Consider the following 15,489-nt stretch of genomic DNA (forward strand, 5'->3'; position numbering starts at 1 on the left):
TTTTTATTTTTCTATTTTGTCGGAATACTTTTCTTTTCATCATATATATATATATATATATATATATATATATATATATATATATATATATATATATATATATATACACACACAATGAGAATAATGGAAAAAGTATTCCGACAAAACAGAAATAAAAAGGAACAAACCGAGTTATGTGTTCAACGTTTCGTCTTCATTTCACTCAGAGGAAGTCTCGAAATAAAGACGAAACGTTGATGAACACATTTAACTTGGTTTATTCCTTTTTATTTGTCTCTCTCTACTCTCTATATATATATTTCCACAAAATCTCTGGCCTTGATGAAAAGGAGACTAAAACTTGCTAGTATTGTTCTAAATGACCTGAAATAGCAGCAAGGGGAGACTTGATTCCAAATATTGCTCATACTTTACATCTGACCTATTTTGGAAATAGTTTACGATTACGAATATCTCCAGTATCAAATAATCTTTATCCACTGTGAAATTTACTTTATATAGGAAAACCAAAGAGGGGAGATATATTATATGAGAAATATTTGGAATCAAGTCTCCCCTTGCTGTTATTTCAGGTCATTTAGAACCATAGCAGCAACACTTAGTTGTCTCTCTTTCAAGGACAGAGGTTTTCGAGAAATATCAGATATTTTGTAATTTATATGCAAAACTAAGAAAACAAATGACTATGATTAAAACATTTTATGGTTGTAAATATGTTGAAGACTGAGGTTTTATTGTTTAAGTGCTTGGTTAAACACGCACCTGTTCAAATAATAAGAAAAAATCTACTTTTTAAAAAAAGCGCTGTTTATATTGGAATTCAAAATTTAATAGCTAAAAAAAAGTCTGGCTAGTGCAGAATTTATTATTTTTTTTTTTTTAATATTTATGAATGTTTTAATGAAAAATTTGAGTGACACCTTAGTAGTTAAAAGTTACCCCAGAACAAAAGTCACCAAAATAATGACTTCTGGATGAAGATTTTCTGCCTCTTGGCTGGTGAGACTTGGTTCCAGCAGAAGAGATATGTCTAGGTGCTGTCTTCAATGGGGAGAAGAGAGAGGGTTATATACAATGGGACTAAGTGTAGCGGGAAGAGGAATCCATCTATCTCACACGTACAAAAGTAACCTGTCTCTCCATGTTATATCTATGCCTTTTCTTGTCTTTACAATCAACATTTAAAACACCAAGTGGGTTTATCAGTAGCTAAATATAAAACCTTTAGTCGTGCAGGTTGTGTATATATTTCAGATCGATAACTGTTGTCCAGTCACCCAGATTGGGTGACTGGTACGACAGCTGCATGTCCCCGGAGGTACCACATCCAGACATCCTGCTGGTATGCACCGTTTTCCACAAATATAACAGACACTATTGCTTTCACCTGTCATATAACTCACAGTTGGCCCACCTTCATGCATCTGTATTGAGATTTTACATATATATCATAAGTTGCTCGCTTGGTTAGCATTGCTGGATGGCATCGTCCTTTCAAGTTAAAACTTCTACTTGTGAGACATCGGCTTGGGGTTATTTCTGGTTGGATGACCGTGTCTCTTGTTGAGACGAAGTAGGTTCATTTCACAGTCGGATTTCGGCGCGGTTTGCTTGATCTGTGTTGGTTAATAGAAATTCTTGTGTGCAGGGCGTTTGCTCAGTTGGTAGAGTGCTTGCCTTGCATACAAGAGGCTCGGGTTTCGAATCCTGAGTTCGGATGTGTCTAACTGATGAGCCCAAATGAGGGCGAAACTCGAGTTTTTTTACTTCCGGTTCTTTGACTGTCATGGCTCTTGTGGGCTGCGACATTGTTTGGCTGTGGAATTTATTATATATATATATATATATATATATATATACTAGCATGGGAGCCCGGTGTTGCTCGGGTGTTTGGAGGTCTGTTGAGCAAAAAAAAAAAAGTGGTAGTAGGAAGACAGGCTCGAACCCGTACCGCAAAGGAGGAAAAGAATGGGGAAAAACCTGACGTCTTTGCTGTTACGACCACTGCCAAACCGGAAGTGACGTAGGTTTAAATTAAGGCTAGAAAATCGAAAAGAGGGGAGGACTTTCAAAAATATCGCCGGAAAAAGCGATCCCTCCCTGTTGAAAAGTGCCCAGTTGAAGGTGAAGAAATCCATGTTTTTAGCCAATTTTTCGATATTTGTCGTATGAAAGGTCGAGCTTCAAAATGATACTGATCTTGGTAAAATCTGTCGCCTCTGTCGAAAGTTTTATGCAGACATGCAAACATACATACATACATACATACATACATACATACATTTATATATTGGTAACTAAAGATTTTCGACCCAAACCGATTAAAAAGCTTGCCCTATCTCTGAATGCCCTTTATGTAAAATTTCAAATGTTTAGACCAAAAACTGTCTGAGTAATTTGGTAGAGACCGCAGAGATCAAATTTTTTAAACTTTAACCCCTATTTTGGCCCCTTAACATTTATTGTTTTGGACTCAAATCAAGTTATTAAGTTAGATCTATGTCCAAGGAACCTATATCTAAAATTTCAATTGTTTATATCCAAAATTGGTGGAGGAGTTTGGTAGAGTTCTCAAAGGTCAAATCGTTGAATTTTGACCCCTTAACAACCAAATTTCTGGCCGAAAACCGATCACATAGATTTTCCCAAATCTCCATACCCTGTATATCAAATTTGTTTAAACAAAAAATGCCATAAAGTTATGGTTTTCTGTAGTAAAAAAAAAATGAATAAATTTATTTTTGCTTTTTTTTTATGAAAATAAAGCATCGTAAATTATTAAATTTTTTAAAAAATTTTTTAATTTTTACAAAAATTACGAAAAAAAAATGTCCGTATTAATGAATTCGATATAACACAAAGAAAAATTAATTTTTCGAACCACCGATATTATCATTGAATTAAGTTTATTTAATATTTTTACACACAAAAATTATAATAGCAAAAAATATTTCTACTTTTTTTTTTTCTTGCTAGGGACTGCCAAAATTCACCACAGAATTACCCCACGTAACACGATTTAACTTTATTATAAATTAATATTATCAATATAACTTTTGTACCATTTAAAAGAAGGGCAAAATAAACCAGTAATAATTATTCAAAAAAATTTTCATTGTACGAAAATAATGAAATTGCGAGACGAAAATCGCGTTCACATAATTGGCGCTTTAAAATAACGTTCCCATGTAGTAGACATTCCGAACATGAAAACATACCCGTATTTAATAAATCTTGCAAAAATCAACTAATCGTCAGATTTTCGTGAAATTTTCGATACTTATCCATTTTAGAATGAAATTACATATAAAATGCAATTTTTGTAAAATATACGAGAGGAAATATTTTTTTAGTGCGTTCCCCCCCCCTATTTATTTTTTCGAAATTTCTATTTATTATGAAACATAAGAGTTCAAATAAGTAAAAAATATTTATTTTTAAAAAATTTAAATAAACATATTGAACAAAAATTTACCTTGAAGTTGCAATTAAAAAATTGATATAAACTTAATGATATTATGTTTTGTTTTTCTTTTAAATAGAGTTTTTTTCGAATTAATATATACTATAATCAGTTGAATTGCCAAGAAAAAGAAACTTTAATTAAGTTTTAAAAGATTAAAACGATTAAAATTCCATTATTTCAAAATGTTCCGTTACAACATAAATTTTTAATTGTGTTTAAATTTTTTTTAAATATTAAGTTTTAATATAAACATGGCTCTTGTCAGCTATTTTATCGCCAGATTAAAACCAATTTGAAAATATTATTACACAAATATTAAGCATTTCGTAGCCCTCCCCCATATTTTGTTTGTCTCTTTTTACCGAACAAAATATGGAACCCCGTAGGTAACCAAATGAACATTCAGTAAAACCGTATTTCATATTTAATATACAAATGTTTATAATATTATTAATCGTTAAACTGTGTAAATCTTAAAACCTAACAAAATTATAACAAAGATTAATTATTAATTGCAGCTTGAAGAAAACAAAGGTTTTAAAAAATCATTAAGTTGCTTATGCTTTTCCATAATTCGTATAGTTAACACAAATCTGACGTCACGGAAACATGTGTTCCATTTTTCACAATCGTTTGGCAGACTCTATAGGTTTCGCATAATTTTTATATGTAATATTTTAATATTTTCCTTGTTTGCAGGAATGTGAAACTTTCTGCGTAACATAATTTTTTATATAATCTTGAACAATAATTAAAACAAAAAAGTTTATTTAAAAGCAAGAACATAGAAAAATAATTAAATTAAAAATTGGTAAAAATGATACAAACGTTCAGGATAGGAATGTACGGATGCCCGTCTGGGGGGGGGACTAGCACTTAATTACATGACGTCATTTCCAAACAGCCTATCGATTGCCTAAAATTTTGGGCTTCCATATAATCCGTGTTTACAAAACTTCCGTTTGTTGCGATTTTGCGAAGGGCAGAATCCCTCGTTTTGGGGGCTAATTAAGCTATTTTTTATACAAACAAGGTGTTTTATTATTATTTAATTCAATATCTTAGGACTTTACTAATTTTTTTTGAAATAGACCCAAGAAACTAATATTTCTTTCAAAGGATTTGGTGCTAATGAACTTCCTGATCCGCGCTATTTTTTTAAAGTTTAATTAAAGTTTTATGGGGTTTTTTTTAATTCAATTGTAAGGTTAAAGTACAGAATAGGTACAAAACACCCTCCCCACCCATGTTAAGAATGGCTTTTTAAATAATAACGTTATTATTTCAGCACGGATCAGTAAGTGCATGAGTTCCAAGGATTTTTACAATGAATTTATTTAACTTAAAAATTTAGCTGAATTGGTTAGCTCGTCGTGAAAACATTTTTCATAACTTTTTTTTTTTTTTTTCACGTGTACAAATATTTTTTCCTTTAGAAATTAACTTTAATCTTTCAAAAAAAAGTAGTCGAAACCCTACAAAAAAAAAAGTATGATAAATCGGCTTTCGAAATTAGGTCCCCATATCTTGAATCGTCATTTTGGCCCGTACCTAGCAGATACACACACACACACAACTTTATTTAAACGAAGATAATAGCAATTGGCAGTGATGTTCATACCTGAAGACTGGCCGTCGGCCATCTTGTGTACATGCAGCCTTCGTGTTTGTTCGTTTTTATAAATTGCATTTGTAAAAGGTTTTTATTTTATTTTTATCTGTTGATTCAATGACTCAGTTTGTCATAGAATAAAATATTTGCTTAATTGACCTATTTTTTCTTTCTTTTTTTCTTGTCTTTTGTTGCTGTGAACGAAAGACATTCATCATGGCTGACACGATTCAACGTTCGATAAAAAAGAAAAATTCAAAGCTGTTGTTTCAGAATTTAAAAATAGTGATCGTCTTATTCTCGTTTGATTTCTTTCATTTTCCTTCATTTTCTTTCATTTTCCTTCATTCTCCTTCATTCATTCTTTCTTTTGTTCTTTTCCCTTTCTTAATTCTTTTTTTTAATATTTCTTACTCTTTCGTTCTTTCTTTTTTTCTTTTCCCTTTCCTTTCTTAATTCTTTCTTTTTTTTCTTTTTTTTTTTCTTACTCTTTCAACGACAGACGTTGGAATATTGCTCAGGTTGACCGCTTGATTCCTTAAAAATGACTTTAAAGGGGCTTTATAAAGATAATCTTTTTTAAAATAAATATTAATATGATAAATACGAATAACTTTTTTAAACCTGCACACTATCCTTGACTGTCTAAGGTCTCTCTATATACAAGAGCAACCTGGCATAAGGATATTTTCCCCTACAAGTAAACCCTGACTAAATATTCATAATCACATAGTATTTGCGACCCAAATAAGATTTCCTGGTTACTAATACTGGTTTTTACAAGGAATGGTTCACCTTGTAGAAAAATGTGCAGAGGTTGCTTGTTGCTTTTGTAGTCAGGGTTACCGATTTGTAGGACTCCCGAGTCGTCAGGATTAATCTATAATATACATTTCACCTGTCTGTTTAAATGTATGTATGTAGCTAATGGAATTGAAAAATTGGTACATGGAGGGGGGGAGGCATCGGATTTTTATCTTTGTCAACTGTTTCACGAATGCGCATGCATGAATCGTTCACATAACGTTACTTAAGTTAATAAGTAGGCTTGAAAACACTTTTCAAAGATCGTGTCAAGCTGGCCTAATGGTCATCGTGCTTGACTCATTGTCTTTAAGTTTGGGTTTCGATCTCAGCTCGAGTATTCCTTTTTCTTTTTTTACTTACAAGAAGTGAACTTTTTAGAAAAACAATTCTTGCATGCACATGTTTTTTTTTTGTTTTTTTTAAGAAATTTAACGTTTCATACCTATGATATTTTTGTTTAAAATAAATAAGAATTCTGCATTAACATATAATATTTATACATAAACAAATTCCAGATAAACCGCCCCCTTAAGTAAGACACTTTATCAAATCTCCAATACTCACTATTATCCCATTGATTACTGTACACGCAATAACCCTTATCCCCGAGTGGCTTCCGGGCCTTGATAAGTGGTGACTATCATGTAAAAAAAAAAAAAACCACAGTGGCATACATATTCATTTTTAGGTGGATGTTTCTTGTGTTTTGCCTTCATATTTGCACGAAGGGCGTCCCTATGACAAAGGCGGTTATGTTTCAAATTCTTTGGTCCCCAGGAAACACATCTTCCTCCATATAAATTAATGAAAACAAAGAGATGTAGTGTTTACCTGATACACGCTATGGTAAACTTCAAACTAATATAAATAACAGTATTTATATATAGAAAATTTAATTTTATAAAACGCTCAATACGCAAACGAGCAAACAGTTAATAAAATATGTTAAAAAACACTTTGAAATGAGTTAAAAACATATTTAATCTGAAAAGGAAACACTAGATAAGTGGATAGTCCTTAATCCGCGGAGTTTCAAAGAAATACTTTCCTTCTCATCAGAGGGTAGGAATTAGCAAAATGCGGGATCGGATTTTGCATGCAAAAGTATTTGATGAAACAAAAAGTAAGTCAAAGATCTTACTTGAAAACAAAAAAAAAAAAGTGAAGCAGAGGGAATATGGTGAAGAAAAAGGTGATTTATACATGAACGGATAGTCTGGTGGAAGATAAATAATCCAGTGACGGTAAAATCCAAGTATATAACTTCAAGAAAGTTAAAAGAATTTCCATTTACACAAGTAAAATCCAAAAATCCCGTAATTGAAAGAAGATGGTCCATAATAATCCAAAGGCAGAAATCCATGGAAAAATTCACAAAAATGTGTACAAGGAAAAAAGGAAAAAATTCCAATAATATTGATAAAAGAAAAATAAGATATGCTTTTCATTCTACTGCCGAGATATAAATATAATTATTTTATATATATATATATATATATATATATATATATTTACATGGTGGTCACCACTTATCAAGGCCCAGAAGCCACTCGGGATTAAGGGTTATTGCGTGCACAGTAATCAATGGGATAGTATCATAGTAATTGTTAGTATTTGAGATTTGATAAAAGTGTCTTAAGGGGGGTGGTTCATCAGGAATTTGTTTATGTTGGACTTGAAGGCATCCAAGTTGTAGTCAGGTTGGAAACAGGCAAACGGAAGAGAGTTCCACTGGCGTGCACTTCTAAACAATGCTTTGTTCATGGAATCTACGTTTTGATTTAGGCGCAGATAAAGAGTGGGGAAAATTATTGAAATATATATATGTATATATATTTCACTTTAGCATGCTGCTCAGCATTGCCTGGTCGTAAAATGCGCGTAAGTGATATTATAATTTATGCAGATTTTGTATTAATTATTATAGAGCCAATTCTTTATTGATTATTATATTGTGCCCAATATGTAGTAGTGATTTCAAAAGTTAAAAAATATGATTTGGCTTCCATCAGCTGGAATCGAAACCAAAACATTTAAGTCTCCAGTGTTATTTGTTACCGTCTTGTTAATTCCATATGCATGTAAAAACTTTAAAAATTAACGTAGTTAAACGTATCACTGTATATTTGCACGTTTAACTATGTTAATTTTTAATGTATACTTGCGCATGCATCAAAGATATACGTTTAGTCGACTTATACCTGCCAAATTACAATATTTTAAAAATTTTACTCTTTAGCAGCTATTTTTACTGGCTACCAACAAAATCGAATTTGTTCCACAGGTCCGAATATCCTATATATCAAGTTTCAAGTCTATAGACCAAAAATTTACAGTACTTTGGTAGACTGTTTCACGCGTAGACAACAAGGTCACGTTTATATACATGAAGATGTATCGCCCGACTGCAACACAATGACAGATCCATAATTAGATGTATCTGTAATATTAAATATAACCAATTCATACCAGTACCGCTCCAGTAGGTATCTCATTGCTAATGCAATTCTCTACCTGTATAAGAGCCAAGTAGATTCTAAAATGGAGTACTGTTGCCACATTTGGAAAAGGGCTGCTCAGCGCACCCTATCCTGTCTTGATAGTTCAAAACTGCTTCGAAACCTAGATAATGCCTTTTCCTCTTCACTGCAGCCTCTTTCCTCTGCTCTATCGTTATTTTCATAGCAAGTGATCGTCTGAGCTCCAATCTATAGTCCCCCTTGTCAAACTGTCACAAACAACCACTCAATTAGCTACAACAACTATATACGATTTCCCCCACTCTCTATGGCCCTGTCGGTGGGGCATTAGAATACACCGACTGCCCCCCTGCAGAGGGTAAAAGTCCCTCAATGGGGGTCCTGGATATGACCTTAAACTATATCCAGTGGTGAGGCCCCAGCTTGTGGGCTTTGGGTAGTGTGGAGCCAGCCACCCTTTAATTACTATTGCTCCCAGGTCCACTCTGACCCGGAGTGGTAGTACTTGTTAGGGTCCCAACTATGGGTTAAATAGAAACCGACGTGAAAACAACAAATATATTCTATTAAAAAAATTTTTCTTCCGAATCTTTGGATTCAGCATTAAATAACTCGAAAAGGGTTGATATGCCGTAAAACAACCAACCAACCAATCCACTCTCTATCTGTGCCAAAATCCAAACGCAGGTTCCCTGAACAAAGCTTCTCTCCTAGAACTGCCTGCCTGTGGAACATTGTTTCACTGGCCTGCTTCCCAGCCAATTACAATATGGTAGCCTTCAAGTCGAATGTAAACAAGTTCTTGTTGAGCCGTCCTCTTAAATGATCCAAATTCTACCCAATCTACACCATTAACGATTACTACACTATCACCTTACATTCATTAACCCTTATCCTCGAGTGGCCTTCGGCCCTTGATAAGTGATGACTAGGGTTATGATATTGTTTTGACTCTCTAGTATATATCTTACACAACTAGATACAGTTAATCAACCGAGAACCACATCACTGTATATAAAAGCATATAAGATATCAACGGATACACACTCGAGAGTCAAAACGATGGAAAGAATATGCTGTTGTCCTAGCCCTAGTGATGACTTTCTTGTAAACCATTATAATTTTTTTTTTTATTGAAGCTGTGTGTATAAAACATTATACGTTGTTTTGTCATCTTGAACCCAGGTCAGAGACAAGGAGAGAGAGAGAGAGACGAGGACAGATACATGACATTGTATGCAATTGCGTCACCTTAAGATTGATGCACATCCATCTTTTACACACTATTTACCGTACATTAAATATTTACATGAACGTATTATATGAGACAGTAATAATAGCGATAATGGGGCTCCTGGAGAAACGGACATGTTTTGTATCCACTTGCTTAAGTTGTCAGCCAAAAAAGAGACAGATAAAAACAAACAGAAGTTAAATATTTGTATTGAATCTCGCTTTGGAATAACCTCTAACTTTTAAGGCATCACTCAAAGCATTCTATCCAAACATGGCAATCACAAACGACGAATCGGTTATGCTGTTATGGTCGTGTGGAGCGTTTATCATCCTAGATAAACTTTAGCAGAAATCTTGAATCACAATAGCAGGGAGACTTTGCGTCAGGAGTCTCTTCTCATTAATGTCCAGGGATTGAGGGTCCTTAAACTATATCCGAAGGTGAGGCTCCAGCTTACGGGCTTTGGGGGAATGTGGAGCCACCCTTTAATTGCCATTGCTCCCAGGTCCACTCTGATCCAGAATGGTAGTAGTACCTGTTAGGGTTCCAACTATGGGTTCAATAGAAACCGACTTGGAAAAAAAAAAAATATTCTACTAAAAACTTTTCAAAATAACTGAATTTGGCATTAAATAACCTGAAAAGAGTTGATATGCCGTAAAACAAAAGCAACCAACCAACCAACCATCAGCAGAAGTCACGCAATTTCTGACTTCCGCTTTTAGGCTCCCCTTTCCTTTAAGGACACTATCTTCTTCATCCCGTCTTTATGTTATAGAAATATAGGATACTGGCAAGCGTAAAAAGTTTTCTAGATATTTGAATTGTTCCTTTAAATTTTATTTATTTGTTAAATTCCATTTTAATTTTTTTTTTCTTTTTTTTCAGATATTGGTCTTAACGATTGCAAATCTCTCATCATCCGTAAGTGCTCAACAGGAATTGACCTACCACCAAAAGTAAATCTTTACAGTGAGAACATCCTGAAAGAGGAAGAAACGACAGATACCGTCGACCGAGGTTCGATAGCAGATCTGGTAGCCATCAAAAAGCACTGGGAAGCCCGTTTCGAGAGCGAAGAAACCGACAACGTGCCAGTGAAGAAGGCGCAACGAGTCGTACGACACTGGTCAGTGAAACTTCCCAACATTCCAGGAAAACCGAACAACAAAACCGACACAGCGAACCTCGAAGTCGTGAACAGAAATAACCAAGACACAATGAATATCAACGATGATTATAATGAGAATGAGAGTGCGATCGAACGGGAGATCCGATGGGCGATGGAACGGGAAGAGATGCTGCGACAAGAACACGAACAACGTCAAATTCTGCGAGAAAAGATGGCAATGAAAAAAGAACAGGAAGAAATGGTTAAGGCACAGTTGAACGGGGTCCAGACTCAGCAGATTATCGAGCACTACGAAAATACGGACAAGGAGAAGTTTAAGCCAACTTACCATGAGATGACAGAAGCCGATCTTGGACATGAGATCGCCAAGAAAGAAGCAATAAAGGAATTCGAGATGAGGCAACAAAATGGTGAAAATCAGACGTCTGACGATTCTGTCGGCAAAATGGTAAAAATTCTTTACTTCTTTAACCTTTTAAATTTAGAAATATAAAAAATTTAGAAATATAAAAAAATTTAGAAATATAAAAAAATTTAGAAATATAAAAAAATTTAGAAATATAAAAAAATTTAGAAATATAAAAAAATTTAGAAATATAAAAAAATTTAGAAATATAAAAAATTTAGAAATATAAAAAAATTTAGAAATATAAAAAAATTTAGAAATATAAAAAAATTTAGAAATATAAAAAAATTTAGAAATGTAAAAAAATTTAGAAATATAAAAAAATTAGAAATATAAAAAATTAAGAAATATAAAAAAATTTAGAAATATAAAAAATTTAGAAATATAAAAAAATTTAGAAATATAAAAAATTTAGAAATATAAAAAATTTAGAAATATAAAAAATTTAGAAATATAAAAAAATTTAGAAATATAAAAAATTTAGAAATATAAAAAAATTTAGAAATATAAAAAATTTAGAAATATAAAAAATTTAGAAATATAAAAAATTTAGAAATATAAAAAAATTTAGAAATATAAAAAAATTTAGAAATATAAAAAAATTTAGAAATATAAAAAAATTTAGAAATGTAAAAAAATTTAGAAATGTAAAAAAATTTAGAAATGTAAAAAAATTAGAAATATAAAAAAAATTTAGAAATATAAAAAAATTTAGAAATATAAAAAAAATTTAGAAATATAAAAAAAATTTAGAAATATAAAAAAATTTAGAAATATAAAAAAATTAGAAATATAGGATAATATATATAATAATAATAGGGATAAAACTATGAAAAAAGTGAAATTAAAAAAAATTGAAAGATGAAAAAAAATGGTTTTGGGTACAAAACTAAATATATAAAAAAAAAAATACATTTTTTTTTTTTTGTACACAAAAATAAAAATAAAACTTTATTTATGCCATTATATTCATTTATTTACGACTGAATGAATTAGTTCAACTAGGTTATAACGGGTTAAATTATTTCATAAGCGACAGCTTAAAGATTCCAAAATTGCTTTCGAATGTCTACAATCCTCATCAATAAGTCATACGTTTGTCATGTGTGGATGTAATTTACGGCTAGAATATCGATAGTGCCTCTGTTGTAACAAATAAACACTTCCTTCGTTGTGTGTGTCTCTCTTTTTCTCTCTCTTCGTGTCCCTATGCCTTTCTTCATATCTCTCTTCTTCTGTTCGTGTCTCAATGTGCCTCTCCCTCTCTCTTTTTGTGTCTCAATGTCTCTTTCTCTCTTTTCTGAGTTAAAGGGTGACAATCGAGTTAGCCTGGGAGTTTTCAACTCCCACAATACTCCCTTCCTAGTTAGCTGGAAGCTAGAGAAAAGAAAAGATAACTGGAGAAAAATATGCATATATATGTGTGCGTGCGTGTGTCCACTGTATAGAGAACGAGAGAGAATTTTTTTATTTAATAAGTATCAACGTGAAAAAGGAGGAGTTGCGACGTTAAAGGATATTAGGAAAAAATGTGTTAAAAACTTGTACAACTGTAGGATGTTAGTTTGAGTGCAAGTGTTGCGGTTATAGACTGTATTGCCACGGAGTTTATGAAGCGTGCACAAGGGTCAGCACAGTGGGTTGAAGTTGGTTCGCGAAGGTATCGACTACATGCTTACGGTCACAAGTGGGTCTGCGAGGAAATTCGTCCGTCCGTAGAGAGCGGTGTCAACGTTGTTCAGGTGCTCGGGTGTACTCAGTGGGTCGGTATGGTCTGAACATCCAGGGATGAGTGTATCAGTGTGCATGATGCAGCTTACTCATGTTAGCTGGAGAACTTCGGTGAAGTGAGGTGAATTGTTGTGAAATCCAGACGTGTACAGTGTTTGGTGGACATCTTTGTTGCGTTTGTTGCTAGAAAAGGTTGATATCCTGTAAGGTGTTGGTATAAAGGGTTGATATGAGTAAAAATGTAACGGAACAGATTTTCTGGGAAAACTCCGGTTTCCCCCACCCCCTAGGGTTGCCTTTCGGGTTAAAATGGCTAAAATTGACACTTGTGCTTATTTAAAAAAAAAAAAAAGATGCCTTGGATTTTTATAAAACTTTCTGAAAAGTTGTAACTAATTGATTATTATGTAATTTTGTCTGTACTGCGCGCTAACTCCTGAATTGTAAAAGAAAGTTTGGAATAGGTGCACCATTCATTATATGACCATTCTGAGAGGATCTTATTTGGTCTTGGAATAATGTGGTGTGAAATGTTACCAAAGACAAGATGTTAAAAATTATTACAAACCTGTCTTGGAGCAGCCGGAAAGAATGAAGAAAGGAATAATATTGGCCATTGTTCTCTTTTATATGGCTACGGGTTTGTCACATGATATGCAAATGAGATGCTTTGGTTAGGAATTAAAAAGATTGAGTTTTGAGAGACTGGGAAGTTAAGATTTAGACGTTGAAGAAGCAAGTCTTGTGAGCAGTGAGTCGCATTTTGAAGTTGAGAGTTTACACAGCAGAGTGTCGAACGTTGCAGTTGAATTTATTGACATCAAAACTAAGAGTAGGACAAGTAACGCTTTAATTTATATGAAGTCCTGGAGATGAAAGATTCGCTAGCCATTCTGTATAAGTCTTGGACTTTTTAATTTTGCAGACAAAAAGCAAAGAGCTTTCTTGTATTGACACAAAAAAATTATATGCGGGAATGCTAAAAGATTCAATATTTTTGTGGAGCAATTCTGGTTTCTGATTGGTTAGTTCCTATCACCAGTGTCTATAAGTTTAAACTTCCATTTTTCTCCAGTCATACCCTTTCATTAAATCAAAGATATTGCAACATGAGAGTTCTTGGGTAGATGTAAAACAGATTCAGTTCACAAGGGATGACCAAAGAAAAAACTGATACAAATGGACTTGAGGTTGGTTGGTTTTGTTTTACGGCATATCAACCTTTTTTCAGGTTATTTAATGCCGAATCCAGTGATTTTGGAGAAATTTTTAATGGAGTATATATTTTTTTTTAAAGTCAGATTCTATTTAACCCATAGTTGGGACAGGTACTACCACTCTGGGTCAGAGTGGACCTGGGAGCGATAGTAATTAAAGGGTGGCTCCACACTCCCCAAGGCCCGCAAGGTGGGGTCTCACCATCGGATATAGTTTTAGGTCATATCCAGGGCCAAATGGACTTGAGGGAAGCCAGGGTAAATAAAAGCCTGACCAGAGATAATTTACTTTCAAAGTCAATTTATTAAAGTCGTCCAACACATGTCAGCATGTAAAACGGACGGTAAACTGATGATGATGATTTAATGTAAAATAGACCTCGGGTTTACTTTCGGCAGCCTCGCAACCTTCACTTCCCTTATTTTTCCTTTACATGGAAGGAAGTAATAAAAATATATGCGGTAGAGGGAAGGCTAAATAGAGACCTGGCCAGCGATAAGCACTTAAAACAGACATTAAACCAAATATGATGCTGAATACTGGTACGCTGTTTCATTTAAAATTTAAAAAAAATTTAAGTGGTTGACCATAGTCAAGGGTGACATGAAGACTCCTTTCTCATTAGCCATAACAGGTACAGGGTGGAAGGATAAAGTTGTCGTCCTAAAGAAAACAACTTTATTTTAAACGTTTTTTATTATAATCAAGTTACCTGAATTTATTTAGGTAATTTGATTATGTAGTGGAGCTGACATCTATTTAATGTAGCCAAGTCTGGAACTGGGAGCATGCGTTTTCCACAATATTCAGCGGATGGCGGCGATCAGGCTGGCTTTGGTGTTATAGGAGGTCATGTTGGTGATGTTCTCGATGTATGACCAAACAAAGTAGTCCACCAAGTTCAGATCAGGGAAGGGGCGGGGCAAGAGAGAGAAGGGTAAAAATTAGTAGCATTCCTTCTAAAACCAAGCCTGGGTCTCTTTGAACTTGTGGGCCAGCGCCAGGTCCTGCTGCCACACCCAGATTCTGCTAGCGGTCACCTGATTGCACCAGGGGATCACCACACTCTTCAGCACATCCAGGTACACTTTCGTGTTGACTTTCAAACCAACTTCGAAGATGTGAGGTGGCATGATGTGGCCCTCACTTGAAACCACACACTTGAGATCATAATTGTGGCTGCAAACTTTGGTTTCATCATCCTTGGCACATCCCTGTTATTTGTAGCAGTCGAGTGATTTTTATTACTTGGACTATTTTCACAACGTTTCAGCCGACATAACCTCCGACACCTTTTTTCAGGTGTATCTTGTGAAACTCGGAAATCTACACAGAATTTCGACAAACGGAATCTTTTATTTCATCCACCTAGTTAACATGGTCTCGCTCTGTCAGCCGTG

The 15,489-nt window shown here is 33.8% G+C and overlaps 1 protein-coding gene across 1 annotated transcript in view; it reads left to right on the forward strand.

Annotated features, from left to right (window-relative positions):
* Nucleotides 1-15,489, forward strand: part of LOC145267010 (uncharacterized) — a 173,625-nt gene that overhangs the window by 147,629 nt on the left and 10,507 nt on the right. The window contains exon 2 of the mRNA XM_080122910.1: nucleotides 10,491-11,182. Coding sequence (XP_079979036.1) covers nucleotides 10,491-11,182 — 692 coding nt within the window. The remainder of the gene's footprint in view (nucleotides 1-10,490; nucleotides 11,183-15,489) is intronic.

The sequence above is a fragment of the Euprymna scolopes genome, chromosome 42 (assembly GCF_053919585.1).
Source record: "Euprymna scolopes isolate OS-2025 chromosome 42, ASM5391958v1, whole genome shotgun sequence".
NCBI classification, from domain to species: Eukaryota; Metazoa; Mollusca; class Cephalopoda; order Sepiida; family Sepiolidae; genus Euprymna; species Euprymna scolopes.